At 46.3% G+C, this 14,403-nt stretch overlaps 1 protein-coding gene across 7 annotated transcripts in view; it reads right to left on the reverse strand.

Annotated features, from left to right (window-relative positions):
* Window positions 1–499: 499 nt before the first annotated feature.
* LOC116073478 (forkhead box protein R1-like) overlaps window positions 500–14,403 on the reverse strand; it is a 45,451-nt gene continuing 31,547 nt past the window's right edge. For 5 of the 7 annotated variants that reach the window (XM_031345406.1, XM_031345405.1, XM_031345403.1 and 2 more), the window contains 6 exons: window positions 8,774–9,092; window positions 3,126–3,200; window positions 2,774–3,036; window positions 2,340–2,569; window positions 947–1,185; window positions 500–567 (listed from right to left, as the gene is read on the reverse strand). In XM_031345406.1, coding sequence (XP_031201266.1) covers window positions 533–567; window positions 947–1,185; window positions 2,340–2,569; window positions 2,774–3,036; window positions 3,126–3,200; window positions 8,774–9,092 — 1,161 coding nt within the window. In that variant the 3' untranslated portion in view covers window positions 500–532. Of the gene's footprint in view, window positions 568–946; window positions 1,186–2,339; window positions 2,570–2,773; window positions 3,037–3,125; window positions 3,201–8,773; window positions 9,093–14,403 lie in introns of those variants that run through there. The other 2 variants (XM_031345409.1, XM_031345408.1) reach the window with 2 other exon arrangements.

Consider the following 14,403-nt stretch of genomic DNA (forward strand, 5'->3'; position numbering starts at 1 on the left):
AGAAATCCACCTGCCTCTGCCTCCCAAGTGCTGGGATTAAAGGCGTGCGCCACCACTGCCCGGCTGATACTTCTTTTTTTAAAAAAGATTTTTTATGTGAGTATACTGTCCCTGTCTTCAGACACACCGGAAGGGGGCATCAGATCCCATTACACATGGTTGTGAGTTACTATGTGTTTACTGGGTACTGAAGTCAGGACCTCTGGAAGAGGAGTCAGTGTTCTTAACCGCTGAGCCATCTCTCCAGCCTTTTTTATACTTCAGATTCTGTTTCACCTAGTTCATTTCGTCCATAGAGAAACAAGCCTATCTATCATCTATCTAACCATCCATCCACCATCTTCCTTCTACTATCTATCTATCTATCTATCTACCTACCTACCTACCTATCTATCTATCTATCTATCTCTGCCAGCTTCCATAACCCCTACTTTCATTCTTGATGATGAATCCCACTTCCCACTTAGCCCCATCCTCAGAGATCACACACAGACAGGTGTTGCTGAAGGAAACTTTAATAGGGCATGGCTGATTATTCTTGAAGGTCAAAGAGGAAGGGCATCACATCTGTAAGAGAGTTCAGAGGAGCTTGCAATCTTAACCTGCTCTGTCCCGGGTCTGCTATGCTATCTCACAGAGCTTAAGGATCCAACGCTACCACTTTTGAAACCTTTCTGCTTGAATCTCTCTGATAAGCCCTCATACTTTTTACCCAGCTCAAATGCCATCATGCCAGGATTCTGGGCTGTGAGCAGAGCCTGCAGCAACCTCAGCTTCCAAACTCCCGCTCTCATGGGAGGTCTCAGAGAAGACGTCACTAAGAGCGTCTCAATCACTCCTGTTCTCCCTGCTTCCTGCAGATGTATGATCCAGGGAGGCACATCTAGCCTAGAGTCTGGGCCTCAGGTCCCCCACCCCCCGGCTCATTCATGGCAAGGCTTCACACCTGGCTGGCTCATGCATTGCTGGATACTTTGCAGCCGAGTGGAAGCCAAGGTGCGGGCCTCCTCTGAAAAGCGGCGGCGTCCCTCTTCAGTCAACTTCCAGAGGCAGGATCGAGGCCGAGTACTGGCTTCCCCCTGCTTACTGACCGGCACTTTCTCAAAGCTGTCTCGGAAACAGAGATTGTGACGGACTGTATTCTTCCAGGCTTCTGGAGCTGTCCGAAAAAAAGGAAAGTGCTCTCTGTGGACAGGGAGGAAGAGTAAAGAAAGGCATGGCACCTCTGAAGAGGACACATGGTCCTTGTTCTTCCCCAGGGCCAGGAGCCTCAGCTTCCTCTCAGGGTGAAGCAGGTCAGGCTGGTCTGGAATTGCACTTTGCTGGCAGAACCACAACTCAGCTTATGAAACATCTTTTTTCTTTCTGTCTTTGAGACAGTCTATTGTAGCCCAGACTGACCTCGAACTCACTAGATAGCTAAGGATGACTTTAATCCCCTGGCCCTCCTCCTACCTCCGAGTCCTGGGATCACAGATCTGTGCCACAGTGCTAGGGCTGAGAAATTTCTTCTTCTAAGCCCAGTTTACTGTTCCCGAACTTCGGGCTCATTTTTGCCCCTCCCTCGAGGGCTGGGGGTTTTGACAGCAGGAGTCAAGCAGAACAAGTATCAGGATTAAACCACCCAAGAAAAAACATTCTGGGACACAGGGCTCTTTGCCTAATACCAAGGAAGGCCTCCCTCGCACCCATGCATGCCTATCAAAGCAAAATGTTAGCAAGTCATGGTAGCACACCCTTAATTCCACCATCCAAGAGGCAGAGGCAGCTCTGATTTTGAGGGTAGCCTGGTTTACATAGTGAGTTCTAGGACAGGAAGGGCTACACACAGAAACCTTGTCACTCGTGAGGCAGTGGCAAGTAGGTCTCTGAGTTCAAGGATAGCCCAGTCTATACAGTGAGATTCAGGCCATCCCTAGCTACAAAGTAAGTCCCTGTCTCAAAATAGAGGCCCTAATTTCAATGATCACATATACAGACACATATAATACAAATTCTCAGTGCAGCTTCCTGACCCTTGGGCATAAAGTGTTCTGTGCCAGGCAGGACAGTCTAAGGGGCAGAAAGTGGGAGATGTTGTTGGGGATTCTGGATTCTACTCTGGCTAATCTTTAGGGGCAGGGTGGGAGAAACTACAACTTGACCCAGGAGAATTGGTGTTTGAGGGATGGCTGAATTTTTAGGGGTTGGGAGTGGTTAGGTTCTTGAACTTTGAGTAGGCATACATTTGCCTGAGGAAATAAAACCAGAAGGGGAAACGGTCAGCAGCGCAGGGCCAGGTTGGAAGTTATTAAACCCTGACCCTCCCCTTCCCCTCCTTACAGGGACCCCTCACCTACCGGGTGAAGCTGTAGATCTGCTGTACGTTGAGGCCACAGGGGGGACTGTTTCTGAGAGCCAAGGCAATCAGATGGAAGTAATGGAGAGGGGGACGGGACCAGAGCCTCCCCTCTGGGCTGATGGCTTGAGGAAGCCTCCACCGACTCTGGAGTGGGGCCCTTGTGGGAAGGGATGGGAGAGCCACAGAGGAGCTGTCATCATGGTCCTTGGCCTCCTCCTCTTCTGTAGGCTAGAGGGGCACAGAGTAGGATCTGGTCCTGACTCCTCAGCTTCAGCTCCAGTGTACAGTGGCAGAAAGGGGAGCAATCTAGAATCCACTATTCGACCTTCTCCCCAACCCCAGGGTACAGGTCAGGTCTAGACATGTTCATCTTTTATTGGCCCTCAGAAACCCAGCTGTTGGCGCTTCAACCCTGTGCCCGCCCATCCATACCTCCTCCCAGGTGCTAGGGGAAGAGGCAACGTGTTGTTCCTTCAGCTTCTTCTTCTGCTTTCGAGGAAGAGGGGGAGGCAACGGCTGCGGTGACGACATCTCTGAAGCTTCTGAGCAGCTGTCTTCTCTCTCTTTCAGGTCTGGCTGGAAGGCGGGCAGCACGCTTGGCAGGTCTTCCTTTTTATGTGCCACCTCCAGCTTGCCGGGAGGATACACGATGTTTGGGTTCACCCACATCCACAGATTGGGCTTAATGTCTGGACCTGGGCAGAGGAATAGGAGATACCTCATAGTTCACTGGCTTTGGGGAGCAAGGTGCTTTCAGCTCCTGTCTACAGAACCCACTACTTACCATCTTTATCAGGGTTGGGTATTTTTTCCAAAGGCAGTTTCGGTGGTTTAACAATTCGGAGTCCGTATAGGGCAACTGGCCAAGAGAGAGAAAGAGAGAGAGAGAAGAGTCAAGAGAAAGGCAATTTTCGTGGTCCAATTATTTGGAGTCTATATTTGGCAACTGGCAAAAAGAGTGAAGACATTCTAGAATTTCCACTGTTACCCCATGATCTGGGGCCTTGAAGATCTCTTGGGATAGGTGTGGACCAAGCTCAGGTAGTACAAGGCTATAGAGACTGGTGTTCCCTTCACCCCTGACCTTGAGTTTTCTACATTCTTTTCCTACTCCACACATACTATTCTTGAACAATCTCATGCCCACGACTGTCAGTTGCCATCCATAAATCCAAGGCTCCCAAGTCTGGCTACACATCAGACTTTTCTGCTAGTCTCCATGGCAGAGTTATGGACTGGATGTTTTTGCTTGAGTTACTGACAAGTACTTCAAACTCAGTATCTCCTCTCGCTCCTGGTCCCCTCCCTTTCCCCCTCCTCCTCCTCTCCCCTCTGCTCCTTTTCCTCCTGATGTGAGTGAGTTCCTGTTACAAATCCCAGGCTGGTCTCAAATTTGCTATACCCCTGCCTCAGCCTCCCAGGATTACTGACACGTATCACACAGCCAACTTCATGACTAGCATATTTTAGTTAAATTACATTTTCTTGGGCCTGCAAGATGGTGGCACATTAGGCAATGTTCAGCCCTAGCCTTCAGCCCCTGCTCAGAAGTGTCATTCATGGGCTATCGAGATGGCTCAGCGGGTAAGAGCACTGACTGCTCTTCTGAAGGTCCTGAGTTCAGATCCCAGCAACCACATGGTGGCTCACAACCACCCGTAATGAGATCAATGAGATCGGGTGCCCTCTTCTGGTGCATCTGAAGACAGCTACAGTGAATTACACAGGAGCGAACGGGGCCGGCAGAGGTCCTGAGTTCAATTCCCAGCAGCCACATACATGATAGCTTATGGCCATCTGTACAGGTACAGCATACTCATACACATAAAATAAAATAAATCTTTAAAAAAAAAAAAAGGTGTTGGGGCCTGGAGAGATGGCTCAGTGGTTAAGAGTACTGACTGCTCTTCCGAGGGTCCTGAGTTCAAACCACCTGTATGAGATGTGACACCCTCTTCTGGTGCATCTGAAGACAGCTACAGTGTACTTATTTATAATCTTTTTTTAAAAAAGTGTCATTCAAGCTGGGCAGTGGTGGTGCACGCCTTTAATCCCAGCGCTTGGGAGGCAGAGGCAGGAGGATTTCTGAGTTTGAGGCCAGCCTGGTCTACAGAGTGAGTTCCAGGACAGCCAGGGCTACACAGAGAAACCCTGTTTCTAAAAACCAAAAAAAAAAAAAAAAAAGTGTCATTCATTATATAGCCTGACCTTAGTAAACTGTGAGTTACTCCCTTAGTCAGTCAGTAGGACTGAAAGTGGAGGTCACAGATGGTGGACTTCCTGACTGTAAGTAGATCTGAGAGCCTTGGATTTATAGATGATGACTTATAGCCATCAGTAAGAGATTTCTGCATATGCAAATAATACCCCAAAATAAATTCCTTGGTTGAGAAGATAGCTCTGAGCACTTGGACATGAAACTTCAACATGACTTCAATCTATAGAACCCCATTTAAAGCAAGGACAACAGCCAGGCGTAGTGGCATACACCTTTCAGCATTTAGGAGGCAGAGGCAGAAGGATCTCCATTGGGAGTTCCAGGACAACTAGAGCTACATAGAGAGACCTTATATTAAATAAAAACATAAATAATAATAAATAAAAACTAAAAGCAGCCAGGCAGTGGTAGCTCACACCTTTATTCCCAGCACTTGGGAGGCAGAGGCAGGCAGCTCTGAGTTCTGGGCCAGCCTGGGTTACAAAGAAATGCTGTTTTGAAAAACCAATTCCCCCTCCCCCCCAAAAAAAATAAAGTTAAGAAAAGAAAAAACCAATTAACCAAAACAAAGGCAAAACAAACACAGGTGCTGTGCACACCACCACAGTACAAAGGAGTTCAGATCCCAGCAACTGATGCTAAGCATCAGCTCAGATTTGAGAATTTTCTGTTACAAACTGTAGTGTTTTGGGTTTTGTTTGTTTCTCAAGACTGGGTCTCTCTGTGTAGCCCTGGATGTCCTGGTACTCTCTCTGTAGACCAGGCTGTCCTTGAACTGAAGAGAACCACCTGCCTCCGCCTCCAGAGTAATAGGATTAAAGGCATGTGCCCCCATTGCCAGCTTAAACTGCAGTGTCCTCACTGCACAATTTTTTTTGTTCTTTCTTTTTATGGTGGGTGGAGGGGAGGTCTTAAAGTCATGCACTGACACACTCAGCAAGTTCTCTCCATCTCTGTGAGCTCTGGTGACCACACTCAGGTCCTCTGGTTTGACAGCAGCCCCTTTTACCTGCTAAGCCATCTTGTCTGTCTTTATTGTCTTTATTGTGAGTTTATGTGTGTGTGGTGTATGTGTGGTGTAGAGCATGTACGTGTTTGGGCACCTGCATACGTGTACGTGGGGAGATGTGGAGGTTGTATATCTGCTGTGGAGCATCTATGTGCAGGACAGAACAAGAATATGTATGGGTTGTGTATGCAGGCACCTGTATGAGTGCATGGGAAGAGGATGACAGTCTTCCTCCATCATCTTCTACCAGATATATATTTAATTACAGTTAATTGGTGTGTGGGAGCACATGTGTCATGGCATGTATATATATAGGTCATAAGATAATTTGAAGGCTGGTTCTCTCTGTCCACTATATGAGACTCAGGTGGCATGAACCTTTACCCACTAAGCATCTAGTTGTCCCAAGCTTTTTTTAGGAAGGTCTCTCACTGAACCAGAAGTACCCCTCCACTCCTAAATGCTGGGATACTGGGACAGTCAGTCATTCCTAGTTTTTCGGGGCAGGTGCTGGGACTTTGAAATCAGAACCTCACAAACTCACCGAGTTAAGTGCTCCTAACCACTAAACCACCTCCCTGGCCCCCATGTTTTTGTTATGAAAACCAAAAGAACTTAAGGCTAAGGTTACATTTCATCAGTAAAGCCCTTGTCTGAGAGGCACAAGTTGGGGTTCAATCTTCAACCACAAAACAAGACAAAATGTTGGGGGTTTTTTTGTTTTTTGTTTTTTCAAGACAGGGTTTCTCTGTGTAGCCCTGGCTGTCCTGGTACTCACTCTGTAGACCAGGCTGGCCTGGAACTCAGAAATCCGCCTGCCTCTGCCTCCCAAGTGCTGGGATTAAAGGCATGCGCCACCACCCACCTGGCAATAAAATGTTGTTTAAGACTGTACTGAGATGGGGGTCTCACTATGTAATTCTAGCTGGCCTATAACTTACTATGTAGACCAGGCTGGCCCTGAACTCAGACTGGCCTGCCTGTAACTCCTGGTGTAATAATACCATGTCCAGCTTTTAAAGTCTTCGGTTTTACTACCATCATTCCATGGTATGTAAGTATAATGTTTATTTGGATTGTCTTCTGTTCAAATGTTTGTTTTATCCAGTATAGTGGTACAGGGCTTTAATAATCCCAGCACTTGAGAGGCAGAGGCAGGTGGGTCTGAGTTCAAGGCCAATTCCAGGATTGCCAGTGATACATTGAGAAACCCTGTCTTGAACAACAAACAAACAAACAAAAAACAAAAGAAGGTGCAACAACTTTGATTGATAAACGTATCTGTAAGAGTGCACGCCTGTAATCCCAGTCGTGGGAGTCTAAATTGAAAGGTTGTGAATTTGGGGCACAAAAACTGTACAATTTTGACCAACATAAAATCATCGTGAAGCCAAGGGAGGTTGTACAGGGTAATATAAGCCCAGCATCTGGGAGTCTGAGGTGGAAGGATTACCTCTGGAGTGCAAAAATTACACAGCACCTTTAGAAGACATAAAAGCATATTTGAGCCTATGAGATGGTTCAGTGAGTCACAGAGCTTGCTGCCTGGCCTGCAGATTTGAGTTTAACCTCCTAACAGAATGAGTGAACTCCTATAGGACATACTGACTTTCAAGTGTGTCCCATGGTTAAGACCTCAGTTGTATACTGAGCCCCTGTCTCATTCACACCACACATGCTGTCTTTAATCAGATTTACCCCATTTTCCTTGGTTGACCCCCTTTATTCCCCTGTTTGGGGGAAGGGAAGGGTATAGTCTAGCCCAAGCAGCCCTTGAGTTCTGTGGAAGCCAAAGATAACCTTGAGCTCCAGACCCTCCCACCTATCTCCCAATCTCAGTCCTTGAAACATCTTATCATCAGGGTTCCTATAGGCGGTCTTCTTGGGGATAGTTATCGGTTTCCTTAGTCTCCATATTGGAATGCCTCAGGGTTCAGCCTTGGGTCCAAGTGTTCTCACTCCTGAAACTCTAAAATATACCACTCAACATGTGTCACCAATCACACTTTTCCCCAGAACCCCATGCCCCAACTTCTTTTTTTTTTTCTTGAGACAGGGTTTCTCTGTGTAGCCCTAGCTGTCCTGGAACTCACTCTGTAGACCGGGCTGGCCTCGAACTCAGAAATCCGCCTGCCTCTGCCTCTCAAGTGCTGGCATTAAAGGCGTGCACCACCACTGCCCAGTTGCCCCAACTTCTAACAGCCTACTTTACAGTTCCTACTTGGATAAATAGCCCCAAGCCAGGGACTCCAGCCTGATCTAGAGTTCTGGACCCAGCCCAATGCTACAAGTGTGGGAACCTGTCTCAAAACAAAACACAAAACCTGTCCAGAAACAAAGCCTAGTGTCTTGCACAAGACACCTTTAGGCTGGTCTAGAGTTCTGGGCTCAATCACTCTGGCCTCAATTTCTGGAGAATAAGACATTTATATGTGGACTTGGAAATGATGGCTCTGACTATTAAAGGGAGGAAAGCAGTGTTAACTGGATTTAAAAAAAGCACTTTAAAAGCAAGGGTGATCACCTAAAACTACTTAACTTTGGTCCAAGGAAGAGGAAACACTTAGAAAGGACAGATCCACCTTCCTTTTGACGACATTAACTCCATCTTGTACTACAGATAAAACAAGGATAGGTGGGCTAGCAGCCTGGGTTGGCTGTAGCCCATGCCTACAGCACCAGTAGGTCAACTGTTAAGACTTGAGGCAAGCCTGGGCCTCAAAACAAAATCATAAACAGCAGCAACCAAAGAGTTGAGGATACCTCCCTAAAGAGAATGATGATTGTTTTTACATCAAAAAATAATGCCGGGCGGTGGTGGCACACGCTTTTAATCCCAGCACTTGGGAGGCAGAGGCAGGCGGATTTCTGAGTTCCAGGACAGCCAAGGCTATACAGAGAAACCCTATCTCGAAAACAAAACAAAACAAAACAAAACAAAAAGCCTACGGCATGCCAAGTTCCCATGCCCAAGCGCCAAAGCTCAGACCAGGTCTAGGAATGTTCTGGGGCGATAACGGGATAAAAGATGATAAACCCACAATATGTGGGCTCTGGGGACTGACTTGTGGTAAGGCCCACACCCACCCCTGCGTGGGGTTCGAGACCCTGATCCCAGTGAGGTGGTGAGCCTGGGAAGCCAGAGGCAGTCCGCCCACTCGATGCCGCAACCACCCACGCGCCCCTCCCCCACTGCCCCACTCACGTTTCTGCTCGGCCTCGGACAACTGTGTAGAGGTGAAGGAGAGGAAGCACTCGTTGCCCATATCCCAATCCAGCAAGCCCGGAACCTGGCCATGGAGGCTGGCCCAGAAGTCCCGGTTCTGGAATTTAGGATCCATTTTTAAGGCTGGAGGAGACGAGCGGTGCAGAGTGCAAGTGGCGGACAGACTCGCCCGTGTGGAAGGTGCTTCCTCAAACCGCAGGCAATCGCGGGTGGGAGCCGTCAGGAGTGCAGCGCCCCTGCAGACACTCCTGATTGCCTCAGGTTCCAACCAGCTCGCGCTCATCAGGTTTTCCTGCACCTGCGGATGTGGCTCAGCTGATAGAGTGCCTGCCTAGCAAGTTCAAAGCCTGCACCTCCTAAAACCAGATTACGAGCCACACGCCTAAAATCAATCACACTTGGCGGAAGCACAAATTCAAAGTTTCTTTAAACTACACAAGCAAATCTCGGATACCAGAGACCTTGGCCGGAGGGGGTGGATCTCTGGGTGGGTGAGGTAGGGAGGAGTTTAAATGCGGGGCGTAGTAGTGCAGGCGACTAGACCAGCAAGGGTTTTGTTTGTTTGTTTAAAAGGCAATTAAAAAAAAAAGCTGGGTGTGGTGGCCCACTTCAGGCCTTTCTTTAATCCTAGCACTCTGATGGCAGAGGCAGGCAGATCTCTGAGTTCAAGGCCTACAGAGCTAGTTCCAGGAGGCCACACACAGAAACCCTGTCTCAAAAATAAATAAAAAAATAAAAATAAAAATAAAAATAAAAATAAAGAAGCAAATAAATGAACGAAGAGAACAAAAAAAGGTGGGATGGCTCAGAGGAGGGTCAAGGTTCATCCAGGTGACTTTCCCCCAACTGAATAAATAAATAAAATAAATGTCATAACAAAAGAATATGAAGATACAAAAGAAACATATCCCAGACCATTCTCTACTACATTTGAGAAAAGCTCTTACTTAAAGACACAATAACAAAAAAAAAAAAAAAGCCGGGCAGTGGTGGCGCAGGCCTTTAATCCCAGCACTTGGGAGGCAGAGACAGGCAGATTTCTGAGTTCGAGGCCAGCCTGGTCTACAAAGTGAGCAGGAGCCAGGCCTACACAGAGAAACCCTGTCTCGAAAAACCAAAAAAACAAAACAAAACAAAACAAAAAAAAACAAAAAAAAAATTATTTGTTTATTATATGTAAGTACACTATAGCTGTCTTCAGACACCCCAGTACAGATGGTTATGAGCCATCATGTGGTTGCTAGGATTTGAACGCATGATCTTCAGAAGAGCAGTTGGTGCTCTTAACTGCTGAGTCTTCTCTCCAGCCCCCTTATTAATTTTTTATTCATTTATCGTTTTATTTTTCTCAGTTCTGGGAATTGGTGGGCCTTGCACATACTAGGCAAATGCTGTCTGGTGCAACTAGACTCTCAGCCCTATATGTACATATGCATGTATACACATATAATTTTTTTCCTTTTCACGTTTTTGAAGTTTTTAGAGGCTGGACTTTGAACTCTGTTGACTGAGAGTAGCTGGGAAATCTTGAGCCTCTTTCATCTTAATTCCCAAGATTACAGACATACAGGGCTGGAGAGATGGCTCAGTGGTGAGCTCAGTGGTGAAGTGCACTGGCGACCATTCCAGAGGGTCTGGGCTCAATTCCCAGCACCCACATGACAGCTCACAACTGTCTGTAACTCCTGTTCCAGAGGATTCAACACCCTTCTACAGACACACATGGAGGCAAAATGACTGATGTGCATAAAATTAAAAGTAAGTTAATAAAAAGAAAAAGATTACAGGTATGCATTATCATGTTCAGCTCATTATACAAGTTTAAGTTACATTTTAATTTATTTTAGGTGTGTGTGTGCATGTGAGCCTGCCTTGGGGCTAGTCAGAAGGTCAAACAACCTGGGAGAGTTGGTTCTCTCCTTTTTTTTTTTTTCTTATTCTTTTTGTTTGTTTGAGACATGGTCTCATTATGTAACTCTTTATCCAGGAATTCCCAGTGTAGGTAGACCAGGCTGGCCTCAAATTCAAATAGATCCACCTGTCTCTGCCTCTGGAGTACTGGGATTAAAGGTGTGCACTGCCACATCCAGCTCCTCATTATGTTTTTTGTTTTTTTTTTTTTCCTAATTGATGGCTGATTGATGCTGGGAATAGAATCCAGAGCCTTAGGTATGCCAGGCAACTGCTCTGTCACTGGGTTACATCTGAGTTTTAGGGCTGGAGAGATGGCTCAGAGGTAAAGAGCACTTGCTGTTTGGTCATGAGGGCAGGCATTCAGGTGTCAGCACCTCTATCCCCACAATCAGCCCTTAAAAGTATATAATTTCTAATGAATTATTTAGTAATTTGTCAACAGCATATCCTTTTTACCCAGAAACACTTTAATTGGCATTTCCTAAAAACAGATATTAGCTTACATAGACAAAAATCAGGAGTTGGAACTTTCTGTCTGTCTGTCTGTCTGTTGGTCGGCCTACCTGTCTTTCAAGACAGGATCTCACTATGTAGTCGTGGAGCTCACTATGCGGACCAGGCTGGCCTCAAACTTACAGAGATCTGCCTGTTGCTAGAACTAAGGCTTGCATTCTTACACCTCGCTCAGGTCTGAATTCTTAAATTATGAGTCTATATATACACATGTCTGTGTGAGTGCATATACACACATGTGAGGGTACCCTTGAAGGCTAGAGGGGATCCTACCCCTAGGACCTGGAGCCACAGGCTGATTGTGGGGACAGAGCAAGTGACACCTGAACTCCTGCCCTCATGACCAAACAGCAAGTGCTCTTCTTTACCTCTGAGCCATCTCTCCAGCATTAAAAATCAGAAAATTTAACATTGACTCAATACTCTTATTTAATTCATAGATTTTACTCGGATTTCACCATTTCTTCCCAACAATGTTCTTGGTTTTTGTTTTTGAGACAGAGCCCCACTGTGTAGCTCTGTTTGTCCTGAACTCAGAGATCTGCCTGTCTCTGTCTCTTAAGAGCTGGGATGAAAGGGGTGGGTCACTCTGGGCATTGGTGGTACCCGTCTTTAGTCCCGGCACTTGGGAAGCAGAGGCAATTGTACCTCTGTGAGTTCAAGGCCAGCCCTGTGCTACACAGTGAATTCCAAGACAAAGAGACCCGCATTGCACAAAAAGCATGGGTCACCATGACTTTCTGAGTTTAATTGCTCGCTTGCTTGCTATTGTGATATAATGTTGGAGTTTGAGCCCCAGGCCTCAGAGCAAGTTTTGAAGCACTGAGCTAAACCTCCAGCCTACAGCCTTACTTTAAAAAAAAAAAAGAGTTAATTATTTATTTTATGTATATGAGTACACACTGTAGCTGTACAGATAGTTGTGAGCCTTCATCTTGTTGTTAGGAATTGACTTTTAGGACCTCTGCTTGCTCCCATCAACCCCTCTCGCTCCAGTAGGCCCTGCTTGCTCAGTCCCTGCTCGTTCCAGCCCAAAGATTTGTTTTATTTATTTATTTATTATATGTAAGTACACTGTAGCTGTCTTCAGACGCTGCAGAAGAGGGCATCATATCTCATTAAGGGTGGTTGTGAGCCACCATGTGGTTGCTGGGATTTGAACTCAGGACCTTCAGAAGAGCAGTCAGTGCTCTTACTGAGCCATCTCACCAGCCCACTTTTTTTTTTTTTTTTTTAGTTCTTTTTTTGTTCCAGAGCTGAGGACCAGAACCCAGGACCTTGAACTTGCTAGGCAAGCACTCTACCACTGAGCTAAATCCCTAACCCTGAGTCTTACTTTGTAAGGTGAATTATAACCCATTACTGGACCACAGTTACTGCTGTACATCTTTAAGCACTCAGGAGAATGTGTCTCTATCTTTGTACTCACTGTGTAAAACAGGACAGTCTGGTCTACGTAGTGAGTTCCTGGACAGCCAGAGCTACAAAAGTGAGGTCCAGCCTCAACAAAACAGAACAAAAAACCAAGTCTATTTTTTTGAAAAGGGGCTTTTGCTTTTGCCCAGGCTGCCCTTGACCTCCCAGGCACCTGCTAAGCCTTATGTCCTTTTTCTGCTTTTCACTATCAATCTGAGGTGACAAAAATCCTGTAGTGGTGATGTCACATTCAGGGTGTCAGATCTCTGGCAGCCCTGACAAGCCAGGTTCAGCCACCCATCTTCAATGAGCCAATTAAAAAAAGATAATTAATAGAGAAAAGTAGAAAAAAAGACTTACTCATTGTAGACATATCTGGAAAGGAGACAGAGATCTAGTGGACCTTCCCCAAAGTCCATCTTCACTACTCTAAAATGATGGCAAGGGTTATGTCCTTTGGTAGGGTTCTAATACAAAGACAATCTAGGAGTCCTAGTCAACTTGTGGGCCTGTGCACCACTGATCCATCACTGCCTGAACTCCAGTCTCTTACAGGGTATCTGACTAGTTGTAAATCTTTCTCTGGAAGATAAGTTCCTCCTCTGGCTACTCCCAGGGCCTCAGCTTCTCCTCCTGGCCAGCCCTGGGTTCCAGTCTGATAAACAAAGGGACACAAGTTTCTCTTTAGAATATCCTCATCACTGTCTGGTTGGTTACAGCCAAGGTCACAGAACAATGTCTAGGTATAGAATGCCAGTGGGTGGGGCTTAGTGGTAGAACCGAGAATGCAGGACACTGTTGAATCCCTCCCAGTACCACCTCCACCACAAGAACCCAAAGAGGGAAATCTGTAACAGTGGTAAATCCTCTGTCATATGTAGTGGTCATTTCTAAACATTTTAAGCACAGAGGAGGGCTATCTTCATTCTGAGCCTGTGCGAGCCAGAGCCCCTTATATGGTGCTTGTATATGCAGTGGTTTGCTCACTAGTACAGTGCTCCTGCTACCACACAGGAAGCCAGGCTCCAAAAACCTCACCTCATCAGGACACATACTCCCCAGGCTAATATTTCCTTTCCTTTGAACTCTCATTTAGCCCAGGTTGGAATTATACCATGTAGCTAAGATAAGTGCTTTAGGATTACTGTGTCTGTGTGCTGAAACACCACGACAGAAGCACGGTGTGGAGGAAAGGGTTTATTTGGCTTACATATCCAGAGACATTGTCTCAGCGAGGAACCTGGATGCAGGAGCTAATGAGAAGGCCATGCAGCTTACTGGCTTGCTCCTCAAGGTTTTCTCAGTCTGCTTTCAGACAAAACCTAGGATCCTTAGCCTAAGGGTAGCACTACCCACAAAGGGCTGTGCCGTCCCACATCAACCACTAATTAAGAAAATCCCCTCTAGGCTTGCCTACAGTCTGTTTCTGGAGGTGTTTTCTCAATTGAAGCTCACACTTCTCAGATGACTTTAGTGCAGCTGTTCTCAACTGTCTTAAGGCTGGGACCATTAAATACAGATCCTCCTGCTGGGTGGTGGAGGTGCACGCCTTTAGTCCCAGCACTTGGGAGGCAGAGACAGGCAGATTTCTGAGTTCGAGGCCAGCCTGGTCTACAGAGTGAGTTCAGGACAGCCAGGGCTACACAGAGAAACCCTGTCTCAAAAAACCAAAAAAACAAAAACAAAAACAAACAAACAAACAAAAACCCAAAAAAAAACAAAACAGATCCTCCTGCTGTGGTGACCCCCAACCATAAAATTATTTC

Source organism: Mastomys coucha, unplaced genomic scaffold (assembly GCF_008632895.1).
Source record: "Mastomys coucha isolate ucsf_1 unplaced genomic scaffold, UCSF_Mcou_1 pScaffold23, whole genome shotgun sequence".
NCBI lineage: Eukaryota > Metazoa > Chordata > Mammalia > Rodentia > Muridae > Mastomys > Mastomys coucha.